Raw genomic sequence first — 14,007 nt, forward strand, 5'->3', positions numbered from 1 at the left:
TTCAGGCATCCAGCCTGGCCAGGAAGTTTCTCTGGAGGAGGGCAGAACTTTCTCGGGGCTGGGCTCCTACATTAACCAAATCAGGGGATCCACTCTGTCCCCCATTGTTGACCTCCAGTCAAACCAAGCTATTTGAGAGGCAGCCATTCTTTTACTCTTCACCTTAATAAAACTCCTCTTGTAAACTAGTTTGGGCAGCTAAACCATGGTGACAGATGAGATGATCTCTGTGGTTGATCCCAGCTCAGAAGCATATGATTCCATCAACCATATGTAGCAACTCCAAAACAAGAGCACTTTCTAAATGAGTAACAAAGCAGATATTGTGTTGAAGGACAAATAACATCAGCTATTTTGAACTAGTCATTTGCTAAGTAATATGCTTCCCCCCATTATTGCTCTTTGAACCTGAAGAAAAAAAGGAATTGTGTAGTCTAGTAGAGAGGCCTTGGAACCAGAATATTATTCACTGGGAAAGAGTGTATATGTTCATTTTAAAACATTCATTATCCTCAGTGGGAATTTAGTTGCAAAATTACCTGCTATAAACACTGGCCATTTCTGCATTGCAATATAGCTTAATCTTTTCTGCAATGAAAAGTTGTGGGGAAAACTTTCTTACTAAATAGGCAGCATGAAGCTGTTTATTCATTTTTTTTTAAGTTTATTTATTTATTTTGAGAGACAGAGAGAAGTAGAAAGGGGCAGATAGAGACTCCCAAGCAGGCTCTGCGTTGTCAGCATGAGAGCCTGACATGGGGCTTGAACTCACGATCCTTGAGATCACAACCTGAGACAAAAAAAGGGCTGGCTGCTTAACCAGCTGAGCCACCCAGACATCCCAGAGCGCAGCTACTTAAAACATAGGAGCTTTGGAGTTCTACACCACACACTGTTTTTGTGTTCTAATTCCATCACTTACTGGAATTGTGAGTTTGGGCAATTTGTTTAACTTCTCTAAGACTCCTTCCTCGGTTTTCTTATCCATAATGTGGGGATGATGGCACTTACAGAAGAGAATTATTAGACAAAACATGAGATAATATTAAAAGCACTAATCACAGGGCTCAACGCATGGTAAATATTTCTTAAAATGATAGCATCAACATTTTCCAAACAACATCAACATTTTTAAAATAATTACTTGGTCCAGCAATAATAAATGAGATGTCAATTGAATTAATGGACCAAGCACTTAAATCACATTTTCGTTTATTCTTTATATGGCAGTGTGGTTTATTTTTATCATAACGTCTTAAATTTAAGATTACATTACATTTCAGTGTAAAATCTATATATTATTGAGCTTGTGAGGAGTCTGTAGGTATAACTGGGAGAAAAAAATCATGGACAAAATATATTAATGTCATGACTTACATAGAGAATATAAAATTTTATTAAATCTTCTAGAACGTAGTTACTATCCTACACCAGAGATCCCTTCTTTTTCATGTGAATTAATGCCACTGAAGGCTGGCACTGGTTTCTCTGAGTACACAGTGGCATACAAATAAAATAAGCCTTTGGATAAATATCACAGATAAATATGGCAATATTTAAGTAAATGCTCAAAAAGAGAAACCTCTGGGGACAAAAATTAATGCTCTACACCGAACACTGTGCTTGTTCTGTGTTGGTTTAGTCATTTTTGGTTGCCACAAAATTTGAAACTGTGAAAAAAAAAAAAGCGTGGTTTCTTTTTTTCATGTTGTATGAAAAAGTGTGGAATCCCCTGGAAAGTGTGTGCAATATCTATCAGGGATGTTGTTGCCAGGGAACAAGAACACAAATAGAAGATTCAAGAAAACCCTTCCTTTGGCCCAAATCTGAAGGACTATTATAAATTGTGCAATATGTGATTTGGGAAGGTCATGGCTGTATGGGGTTGTTGTTTTTTGTTTTGTTTTATTTTGTTTTCTCTTTCTTTTTATAACTGATTCAAAGAGTAGCAATGGAAATAGAACTCAAAAGTTTTTCAAATAGTAGGGACATGGGAATTGGGATGCAAGGCTGCTAAAAGGCCCTCCCTGGTTGCAAGACTGAGAGCCAACGTTAAATGAAGGTCAACTGTGTGTATGTGTATCTTCTGTTGTCAAGGAGGCAAATAACGTCAGGATTTAGCTTTCCCACTCATTCTGAAATGTCTGCATATGTTTACTGCTGTCTCAGATTATGAGGACCTTGGTGGAAAAGTTCTCAAGCCAATGCAAAAACAGATGCATGGTTTTTTTTTTAGCAAATTATTATCCCAATTTAACAAACGTGAGTTAATTTATGAACAGATTTTTTTAAATTAGTATCATCCATTAAGAGCTTCTTTGCAAAAAAAATATATGAGAATTTGCCATACATAAAAATAAGACAATGTATCCTAATGCAGAAATCTGTTCTTGGTTCTATACTAAGACTGTCCATTTGCTGTGGGTATCGCAAAGATGAAAGTTCAAAATACCAAATAGGCTGAACTAGCCAGGGGAAGCAGGATAGGATATAACACATATAAATGTAAAAGAAAGCCTAGTCAGTGTTTATGGAAATAAGTTTTAACTTAAACAGAACTAATGTTTCTTAAAAGCTTCTCTTTTACTTAAATTTCTACCCAAACCGGACAGGATTTATCTTATATCACACTAAAGAATAAGACAATCACAGAAGCCTATGTTTTTACCCATTTGTCTTTACCAAGAGATTGCTTACTGACTTACTGAATAAAAGGCACAGTCTTGATTGTCAATGAGGCTTACTTTCAAGGCAGACAGGGACGGGTGTTTCAAACCAGTTTCTCTCTACGACATTATATCTATCACCGCCCAACAGGAAGTAACACTATGAAAGCAATTCGTCACCAGCAGAGAGAAAGGCCTCTGTCTCACATTAGGACCAGACGGTGTGATTCACATCCCGGCCTTGTGAGCGTGCCTTGGATCTTTGCTGACCACAATTCATAAAATCACTTTCACTGCGATCATCATACCTCCAGACTATTGTGAATCCTTCATCATGCAGAGGCAGGCTTGGGACAGGCCACAGGAAATAAAATCCAAGTTCTTGCAATGGTTCTTATCAACTGATATCTGACCACATCCCCTCATGCCACCCCCCACCGCTCCGTGTGGCTCAGTGTTTCCCAACTGTTTGTTCATTATTGCCCTTCTAGGGAACCTTCCTAGATATTTTTTCCCAGGTTCTCTGCCATGGAGTGTTAACATTACAGATATACTATATGTTATGTATGATACATATCTGGGCTTTATCCGTTAAGCACAAGATTTTTTTTCACTCTCCTAAGAACCAATTTTCACGCCTTTAGAGTTGACATTGAGAAGCTGTGCTCTAACTGAAATACTTGCCCATTACAAAACTTTGGTGCTATCCCAAGCCTCTCTGCTTCTACTTAGAAATGTCCTCCTCGGGGCGCCTGGGTGGCTTGGTCGGTTAAGCTTCCGACTTCAGCTCAGGTCATGATCTCTCAGTCTGTGAGTTCGAGCCCCGCGTCGGGCTCTGTGCTGACAGCTCAGAGCCTGGAGCCTGTTTCAGATTCTGTGTTTCCCTCTCTCTCTGCTCCTCCCCCGTTCATGCTCTGTCTCTCTCTGTCTCAAAAATAAAATAAAACGTTAAAAAAAAAATTAAAAAAAAAAAAAAAAAAAAGAAATGTCCTCCTCTCCCAGATATTTGTCTGACTGATCAATTCTTGCTCATTCTTGAAGAGTCAGCTTAAGGGGCAGAGCCTGAAGCCTGCTTTGGATTCTGTGTCTCCCTCTCTCTCTACCCCTCCCCTGTTCTCTCTCTCTCTCTCTCTCAAAAATAAATAAACACTAAAAGAAAAAAAAAGTCAGCTCAAGTACCAAAGCTGTCAGGAGAGACTCCCACACTCCCTCAGGCTATCGCCCATTTCCTCTGCTCCCACAGCATCATGGATTATGGATTTATTTCTACAGTTGGTTTATTTGTCTGTCTCCCCTACTAGATGACTAACTCCCTAAAGTCAAGGATGCTCTCTCCTTCTTCTCTGTTATGGCCTGAGCTGTCTCCTCTGAAATTCTTATACTGATGTCCTGACCCACAGTACCTAGAATATGACTGTATTTGGACATGAAGCCATTATAGAGGTGATTAAGTCAAAATGAGGTCTCCTAGGGGTGGGTCCTAATCCAGTCTGACTAACGGCTTTATGGGAAGAGGAAATGTGGATGCATGAAGAGACACCAGGATGTGTGCTCACAGAGAAAAGGCCATGAGAGGACATAGAGCAGGAAGACTGCAATCTGCAAGCAAGCAGAGAGGCCTCAGGGCCCAACACCTCGATTTTGGACTTCAGGCCTCCAGAACTATGAGAAGTAAGTTTCTGCTGTGTAAGCCCACCACCCGGTCTGTCATATGTGCTCATGGCCACTCAAGCAAACTAATACACTCTCTATATTCTCAACATCATGCGCTGAGCCTGGTAGTGAAAACAATATATGCTGGTTGGTTGGTAGGTTGAATGAATTAAAAACACGATCTTGATAAATTCCTGCTTACAAAGGCTACGTGCAATCACTGTAACACGATGCACAATTGCAAACGGTCTGTTCTTTGGAAAGCAGGCCTGGATGGCCTCAGAAAGCCAAGTCTGGGGTGGCTCAGTAGGTTAAGCATCTGACTTTGGCTCAGGTTGTAATCTCACGGTTCGTGAGTTTGAGCCCCACATCGGGCTCTGCACTGTCAGTACAGAGCCTGCTTGGGATTCCCTCTCTCTCTCCCCATCTCTCTCTCTGCCCCTCCCCTGCTCTCTCTCTCTCTCTCTCTCTCTTTCAAAATAAATCAATAAACTTTAAACAAAACAAGACAAAATAAAAAGCCAGGTTTACTCACCCTCGGACACGAAGAGGGATGACCCGCCATAAGGCAAATGGATAATATGATCACAAAAGATAAAACAATTGTCCTCAAAGGATAAACCTCCCAGAAACCCCAGTACACATACTCTCAGTCACAAAAGGAATAAAAAATTACCAGTGAGAAGGGATTCCCCTGAAAGACCCAAAGTAAACAAAAACCATTGAAAAGACCATGTGAGGGAAAGAGAAGCGGAGGGAAGGTCAAAGAGAAACACTGCTGACCTCATGGAGGTGCTTTGCCAGGGCTCTAAAAATACATTCTTTTAAAGCCTTTTCATCCGGTGCCACATGGTCACAGGTACTCAAGGAGGCACTGGCTCATGTTCAAACCAAGGCAGCCGAGGAGGATTTTGATAAGGGTTTTTAAATGTTTCCCCCCAGCCGATTTCTGAAAACCCTCAAGCCTTGGGAAACCTCGTCAACAGCTACAAAGAAGGTAAAATGGAACCGGCCCCCGTTGGAGAGGCTGATGTCATCTATCTCCCCAAAGAAAAGGCCACACTTTGCTTTGTGAAAAACCAGGGTGACATCACCTCCCGATCACATGCCACTTAGCCCTTCCCCTGCTATTCCCAGCTGAGGGGTTCTCTCCTTTTGCAAATGTCATTTTTTCACTCACAAAGCTCCTTGCCCTTGTCTGTGCACCGGAGTCCACTGCCGGTGAAAGAGGGCCCCCAGGAGGGGCAGCCGAAGAGGCGTGGGCTGTGCACGGCTGGCCGGGAGGCCTCTATTCACACAGCTTGCAAGAGACCTTAGCAACCCAGATGGAGGCCCCGGAGGCCGAACGCAGCCCCTGGACAATGCTGTCAACACTGAATACCGGGAACCGTTTAGCCAGGCAGGGCAACTGTGGCCATTTCTTTCTTTCCAGAGTGGGATTCTCTTTGATGGTTCGCATAAAGGCGAGGCGGTGCGGTTTAATCTCCCATCTACAGAGCCGCTTTAAATTTGGACCCGCGAATAAAGCCTGATTGTAGATCCGTGCTTTCAGAGCAAATAGGAGATCTGTGCAGTTGACAAAGAAGCACATTTTGGAAACAGGCTTATTTATTAATTGGCAAAATAAATGAAGTGTTGGGGGAAGGGGGGGGGGCAGAATTCTCCCTAAGTAGCAATGTTCGGGAAAGGATGCCAGTGTAGATTCTGAATTCTCAGTGAAGAGCTTTTGGGGGTTCTTACCGCACAGTTTGGAAAAGAGCTAGGGGGCGGGGCCCGAGAGCCTAACATGAGACATCTCGAAAGAAGAGAGGCTAGGGGTTTAGGGGCACTTCCTTCCAGCCAGGGAAGGAAAAGGAGCCTCAGGGCTAGTGTCAGGCCTGGTGGCCTGGGCCCCGGCCATGTGATCCTCACTCTGACACCGAGGTCGGGAGGGGCTGCGCAGAGAAGTGCTTCTTGAAATACATTCACATAGGCACGCGCACAAGCACACTCAACGGTACTTTCACACTGAGACCAGTTTTTAAATGTGTTTTGGATTTTGCATCTCTTTTGCATTTATTTGTATTTGTATCTTAGCTTGTATCTCGAATCCCACAACACGCCGTGTTGCTTCGGTGCTTCAAGGTCTCATCAGAACTCCTTTCTCTGAAATCTGAAGGACTTACATGAAAGAGAGGGTGTGGCCCCATACCAGCCTGAGCCCTTAACTGTGAGTGACCCAAATGCTGTGGCCATGGCTCAGGTCTCCGGCACTCCTCCCCTTGACCTTAAACCCCAGCCACCCAAAGCTTTGAGTCCCCCATACTGACCCTGCTTTCTCCCCCCCACAGGGACCTTATTCTACTGGGAAACCTTTTCCTTCTCCTATTTGCCTGTGTAACCCCTGCTCCTTCTTAGATTTTAGTTCATAGGTCCTATTCTCACGCAGGACTTCTCTGACCTCCTGTCTAGATCAAATTCCCTTTTCTGTGCTCCCATGGCTCTACAAAACCAGGAACCAGGCCTGCAGGTGGGAGTCACACACTGGCCCCAGCCCCATCACAGCACCTGGCCCAAAACAGCTCCTTAATATCTGTGGACTGAACATGCAGTCTGTGTGTTCACAGACACATAAATCTGTGAAACCAGATTTATGTCTTCAGTCTATCTCTGCTGGGTAAGAAGGGTGGGAGCCTCTCCCATCAAAGAACTCTTCTCTGACCCTCGTCTTTTCTGTTGGCCTCTCTCCTTAGGCTATCTCAAGCTAAAAGACCACATCAAAATGCAGAGTAGAAACTCTGTGTACATGCAGTGTTGTATAACTATAGTATATGATAGTTAATTTTGCACTGATCTAGACTACCAAGAATCCCTTTCCAGAAGGTTCTTCCCAGGGGCACCTGGGTGGCTCAGCTGGTTAAGCAGCCTGCTCTTGATTTTGATTCACATTGTGAGCTCATGGTTTGTGGGATCAGGCCCCATGTTGGGCTCTGAGTTGACAGCTCAGAGCCTGCTTGGAAATTTCTCTCTCTCTTCTCTCGCTCTGTCCCTCCCCTGCTAGCACTTCTCTCTCTCTCTCTCTCAAAATGAGTAAATAAGTAAACATTAAAAATAAAAAAAAGAAGGTTCTTTTGAAGTGTAATTTATATATAGTGGACAGCATAGAGTTAAAAAAAAAAAAAAAGTTCAGTTCTGGTCCCAGCCATCAAAATTTGGTTGTACAACTCTGATTCCAAGCTTAGCAAGTTTTCTGCAATTGGAAGAAAGTTGTGAAATAATAAACAGGAAGAGAGAATAGACAGAGAGTGTCTTTGACCTTTCCAAAGGAAGACAGATTCAAAATAGAGCTAGTAGAAAAAATTTTCCCAACAAAACCTCAAAGCTTTCAGCAGAGGATTCAACTGTGTCTAGCATGTTGGCTAGAAGAATCCAGTGATACAATAACCCAGTGTAGCCAATAACATCCTTGAAATCACACTTCTTAAGTGTGGCCTTGAGGTAGGATAGCTAGAACAGCCTGGAAGGGAGAGGAAGCAACCCACTGAGAAGAAAAATATAACCAGCATCAACAAAATCACTGCTCCTAAAACCCTCCACCCTAGATGCATTGCAGAATTCCTTAGGGAGGTGTTTTAAATTAACAATTGTCAGGGTCCCACCAAGGATTAACTGAATTCTATCTCTGAAGGCTGAAACCCAGGCATGGGTTCTCTTTACAATTCCCAGGCAATTCCAATGTGTATCTAGGGTTGAGGACCCTAGATAACCCTCCTGGTTACCATTTCCTCCTTTCCACCCTCTGTCTCACATGCAAGCTTTCTCCCCTTTGGATCTCGGAAGCACTAAGGTTCTTTCTCACAGAGGCCCTAGTTCATATCCTCCTGACATTGAGAGATTGGTGAGATTTTTCTGCCGTTAGTACACCAAGACCTTGAAGCACCTTACAAGCTTCCTCTAGTCTCTAGAGATGCTGTCTTCCTACCATTTTCTTTCTCCCGCCTTAACATCTGCTCTCGCCTTGTTCCTCAAAGTGGGGTCTACAGGGTGGCAACATCAGCACGACCTAAAAGCTTTTTCGAAACACCTCAGCCTCCTGTATCAGACTCTGCATTTTAACAAGACCTCCAGTGATTCACATGCACATGAAAGTCTGAGAAGCGCTGTCTGGAAAATATCCCCAGCCCTTGAAAATCTGGGTCATTTCTCAAGACGTTCCTGTTTCTTCTAGGTGTTTTCACACTGTTTTCTAGTTACCTTAGAATCACGCCATTTCTGAATCACAGAATACTAGAGATGGACGACAGTACACAGATAAATCAATCCAGTCCCTTCACTTAACGGATCAATAAATTGACCTTCCAAGGTTAAATCTACCCACTTGATGAAGAGAACAGTCCAGAAATCCCACAGGCTTAATTATCATAGCTCGTTCACTTTGGGAATTCATAATCTGTATTTCAAGCTATAAGGAGCATTGTGGATTACCACTGAATACTTTTAAATGCTGAAAGCCCCACACTTGTATTTTTAACAGAAATAGACTCTGTCTCCAGTTCATATTAACAGAACACCTAACACTCAAGTCTACAATAAGGGTACTCACTTATGTACAATGCTATGATTCATATAATAAATGGCCTATGATTTTAACAACGCTCAACAGTCAACCACAATACACATTTATGTGTGCTCACCTTGGGCTCACCCCTGACTTTGACAGTCGGGCCACAGCTTACATGTCTGCGTGTGAGTCCTGGTATAATATCGCAACTCTACCAGTGAGCCCCAAGCCCTTGGTTGAGAACTGCTACTATAATAGTCACAAGGACTTATTTTGTTTTTTTAAATGTTTATTTATTTTTGAGAGAGAGAGAGAGAGAGAGAGACAGAGCGTGAGAGGGGAAGGGCACAGAGAGAGAGGGAGACACAGTATCCGAAGCAGGCTGCAGGCTCTGAGCTGTCAGCGCAGAGCCCAACGTGGGGCTCAAATCATGAATCATGAGATCGTGACCTGAGCCAAAGTCGGACACTTAACAGACTGAGCCACCCAGGTGTCCCGTACAAGGACTATACTTGTTAGGTGTGGATCACTCTGGGAGAGTGGATCTCAAACTTTAATCACCAGGGAGACTAGTTAAGGCACAGATTATTGGGCTTCCACAGGTCTGGGATGGGGCCCAAGAATTTGTATTTCTAACAAGTTCTGGGTGATGCTGATGCTGCTCTCAGGGGACCACATCTTGAGAATCGCCATTTTGGGGCCTACTCTCTTTAGACTGAGCCACAAGAGGTCAATCTACAAGTTTCAGAACCCTCGTTAAACATGAATTTTCATCCTCAAAGGAATAATTATCCCTACCTACTTTCTGAAGCACCAGTTCGTAGGTGGGTGGCCCTACTCTGTCTGGCAGGTAAAACACATGCCCTGGCTTAGTGCCAGTGAGTTCTCTACTCCTGCTCCCCTCTCAGCCCAAAGCATGCCCTTCCCCTTCTCTCTTGGATTGACTCATTCTTGCCCTTTGATCCCCACCCTTCCTTCTCTGCTAATGTCAGAATAAGCCTGGGACCTCCTTCCATTCCACTCCCCCTGGGAGACCCCAATGCCACCTTGCCATTTGCTTGCCACACCCACGGACAGGTCTTTCTCCCGCCAGAAACTTCACTCTGCTCCCCTCCTTTCTCTTGGGTGATTTATTGTTGCACTGACTTCAGCAGCTCTCCAAGTGCTGTCCTCTCTTAACCCTGCCGGGATTAACCCTCCAGTGTCTGAGGAAGGTTTCCAAGGCCTTGCACCAGATTGTGACCCAAGTCCCATTATTTGTGGTGGTATCGTTTCCAAAGTGAGAGCTGGGAAAGGAAGAATTCTTGGTCAAGTATCAAGCATCCAATACAACTAAGATCAGCCCAGGGCTTACCATGAATGAACCACTGCATCTGAAATCCTCTCTCATGGTGACCGACCCCATCGGTGTGGAACAGCACTTGAAGCCTGGAGCCCGTGGTACTCCCTGCAGGCGGTAGGTCAGCTCCACAGTAGCGCCCCATCCGCTGGGGGCCGTCGTAGAGCTGGAATCAAGGAGAAACTTCCCAGGGTGGGGAGCTTTACATGGTGTGTCACGGGGAAAAAGTAAAGTCTGTTCATGTAGCAAAAGCTGTTCCTTGGCTGAGCTTAAGGGTAAATCTGCTAAGGTGGTTTGAACACAGGAGGCTTAATATAAGAATTAACAAATTAAAAATAGGTGATTATATAGAGAGACTTTATGGGTGAGTCCTAAGCCCAATAAATCTGGAAATCCAAATATTAGTGTTTGGTTTTATGTCGGCCTAGCAAGTTCCCTCGAAAGTGTAATCCAGGCACAGAATAAGGAAATGGTGGGCCAGATGAGATGTGTTCACACGTTAATGACATATAAGAGATGCTCGTTGAACAGCAATCTTATAATTGAAAGATACATATATATAAATATATATATATAAATACTAATTTATATAAATATATATAAATACTAACATAAGCATTTAGACAGCTTAGAGAGCTATGTAAAAAATGAATACAAAATTTAATTCCACTGAAGATAACCACTGTTAATATTTTGTTAAAACCAGAAGTTTCTCTTGTCAACATTTTTTTTTCATTGCTTGTGTATGTATACATATACCTATGTGTCCAGGTACATATGTGTGTGTACAAGCTTGGGCTATACATTTAAGTGTGTTCCTTATTTTTTTCTAAGCATGTCAGCAAATACTCTGTGTAAACATTTTTAACGGTGGCGTAAAATGCTTCTAATACTCTATTGTTGTTCATTTAAGGACATTTCCAATTTTTTGCCAATATGGATGTTTGTTTGATATTTTAAATGTCCCTCAGGAAAGATTCCTATAAGGGGAATGAATCAGAGAATATAATCTTTTATGGCTCTTGATCTATATTATTAAGTCTCTTACCAGAAAGTTTATACCAATGTATCCCCCACCAGCAATTTACTACAATGGGACTTTGGCAATTACAACTGCTATTCTTTTTTAAGTTTATCTTATTTATTTTGGAGAGAGAAAGAGCACACACACATGCGTGCATGGGATATGGGTCAAAAGAGAGACGGAGAGAGAAAGAATCCCAAGTAGGCTCCATGCTGTCAGAGCAGAGCCCGATGCGGGCTCGATCCCGCAGACTGTGAGATCACGACCTGAACTGAAATCAAGAGTTGGATGCTGACCACCTGAGCCACCCAGGCACCCCGTGACTGCTATTATTTTTTGGGCTGATACCGATAGGGAAAATATGTTTGGTTTTGTAATTGGCTCAACTTATGTTACTTTGAGGTTGAAGGTTTTTCGTGCTTATTAGGCATTTATATTTCTTCTCTTGGAACTTTTCTGCTGTGGTTTTTGCTCACTTTCCCATTGAGGTATTTGTATATCCTGTCGTGTACCCTTTATCTGCCTCATTTATTCATTTCATCAGATATACACCTCTAAACTAAAAAATAAATAAACTTCTCTGCCATATCTCTTTCAATCAGGAAAGATCATGATAATCCAAAACAATTGGCTCCTCGTGACTCAGGCCATTATATTTTTCTTTTCCTCTACTAACGTCCACATTATTGTCTACTTTGTTCTGGTTACCCTTGGGATGAACTGTCCATGAAACAAAATTGAAAATACCTGATCATAAACTAACAGACTTCCTTGATCATTCTCCTGTAGAGTACACATATATAAGAGTATGTGTGAGTGCATGTGTTTGAATGAATATGTCTGTAGGTACATGTGTAATCTGGATTCAGTAAGTTCCAAATTGGCCAAATTATTTTTATTTACTGAAATGTTATGATATAGTTTGAAACATATTGATGAGAGCACGGAAAACTTTATCATCAAATTCTACAAAGCACCCTATGGAGCCTTCCCTAATCCCTAGGGATTCACTCACGAATTAGTTTTCCTTTGAAACCCCTCATCTTGTACTCGTGCTTCTTTGTAGAAATGGTTCCATTCCCCTCTGTTCTACTGCCAGCCATGTGGGCCTCATCTCCCCTACTGATTATGGGTTTCCTTAGAGCCCAGAGCACCTCTCCCAGTCTCCTCTGTCTAGTTCAGGGCTTTGTCGAGGGCACATTCCCAATACATCTTCAATGAACAAAAACAATGGAACAAACACAATGATTTCCCCCACAGCTGCATTTATTTCAGTGGGATTTAATCTGCCCTATTACTTGAATCCTACATAGTTAGGTACATATCAGGGTCTTAGAGTCCTAAATTTCAGCATGATTCTTTTAGGCAACAAAGGGTCTGGATCCTTTGTGGGCCTCTCTGTAGAAGGGCTGGTGGCAGGGATCAGGAAGGGCCTTGTTCAAGATCACAATAAATTACAGATTTCTAAATCTTGGCCTGTCTCATGGAGTTCTCAAAACTAGCTGGTCATCAGTCATACATGCCTGTGATATTTGGGGGAAGGTCAGCAGAGATTTAAAGAGAGACATTCAGAAGTCTGTTAGATAACTCACCCTTAGGTAATAAACCTAAGCATTTGAAGCAAACGAGTAAAGATGAAATTTATTTTTCAGGCTTATTGCTTCAGTTTCCTTTGTCTTTTTTAAGGCCGCTGCTGCTTTGACTAGGTATATTAATTAACAAGTGTCTCCTTCATAGGCTAGTTGACAGAAGCCATAATGAGGGAGCAAAAAATGGGAGAAAGAATAAAGCAACACAAAAAGAGGAGGGAAAACCCAAAGCCCTTCGTTTCTGCTCTCAGATCCCTCCATCTAAGGCGGGAGGTACCAGTAGGGGAGGAGGGCCATGTTGCAATCTGTTTACTCCTAAGCTACTGCTTCACTGTAGGGTATTTATCCCAGCTTCAGAGGGTTTTTTTTTTAAATTTTTTTTTTATTTTTTATTAAATCCAGTGTACTGATTCCAATCCCAAACTAATTAATACAAAAATAAACATACTGTTCCCAGGCAGAGGTATAATAAGCAAGAAACACTCCACTATTTTCCAATCCAGAAGTCTCATTCTTAACTCTGGGTTGTAGTTCAGTGACCAAAGCTTTAATTATTTCATCTTTATGCCACAAAACACGAGGTAAGATTTCCCCACCACCGCAATCGCTCTCAGCTTGACGGGTCTTCTGAAATGGTAGGCAGTGACATTTTGAGGAAGTGAATTTTAGATTCGCTACAAGGCCGTAAGCATTACAGTAGTTTTGCCTCCCCAGCTCAGCAAGGTTAAGAAAGCTGACATTTTCACATGACTTGGAGGGGACTTTTTTCTCTTCCTTCCGGATAGGATTACCTCATTGAAGGAGAGCCCCTGAATCCCAGTCCTTCTAAAATAACACATTGTGAATGGGATGGTGCGGGGCGAGGGGGGGCACAGGGAGTGGGGGTGGGTGGGGGGGAACACTGATGAATGACAATTAGTTTCTTTTTGCCTTTGGACGGGAGAAAGTGATGCAGACTGAAACATCGAATAGACATTGATGAAAATGCTTAAATATGTCAAATAAACAAATGAATTAATTAGTGGAGAACAATACCTCTATACAAAAGCACCCCAACCCCCAACCCTATGTCCTTCTGAAGTTTACACTTAATTAAATCGGGGGGTTTTTTGTTTATATTCACACAGATGGCTAACGTCACCTCAACAATTCATTCCCGCGTAAATTTACCACACAAAAAGGAACAGTCATTGTTC

The 14,007-nt window shown here is 42.5% G+C and overlaps 1 protein-coding gene across 1 annotated transcript in view; it reads right to left on the reverse strand.

Annotated features, from left to right (window-relative positions):
* CUBN (cubilin) overlaps window positions 1–14,007 on the reverse strand; it is a 273,361-nt gene that overhangs the window by 160,293 nt on the left and 99,061 nt on the right. Inside the window, exon 28 of the mRNA XM_060659546.3 lies at window positions 10,214–10,364. Coding sequence (XP_060515529.3) covers window positions 10,214–10,364 — 151 coding nt within the window. The remainder of the gene's footprint in view (window positions 1–10,213; window positions 10,365–14,007) is intronic.

This window comes from Panthera onca, chromosome B4 (genome assembly GCF_046562875.1).
Source record: "Panthera onca isolate mPanOnc1 chromosome B4, mPanOnc1 haplotype 2, whole genome shotgun sequence".
NCBI lineage: Eukaryota > Metazoa > Chordata > Mammalia > Carnivora > Felidae > Panthera > Panthera onca.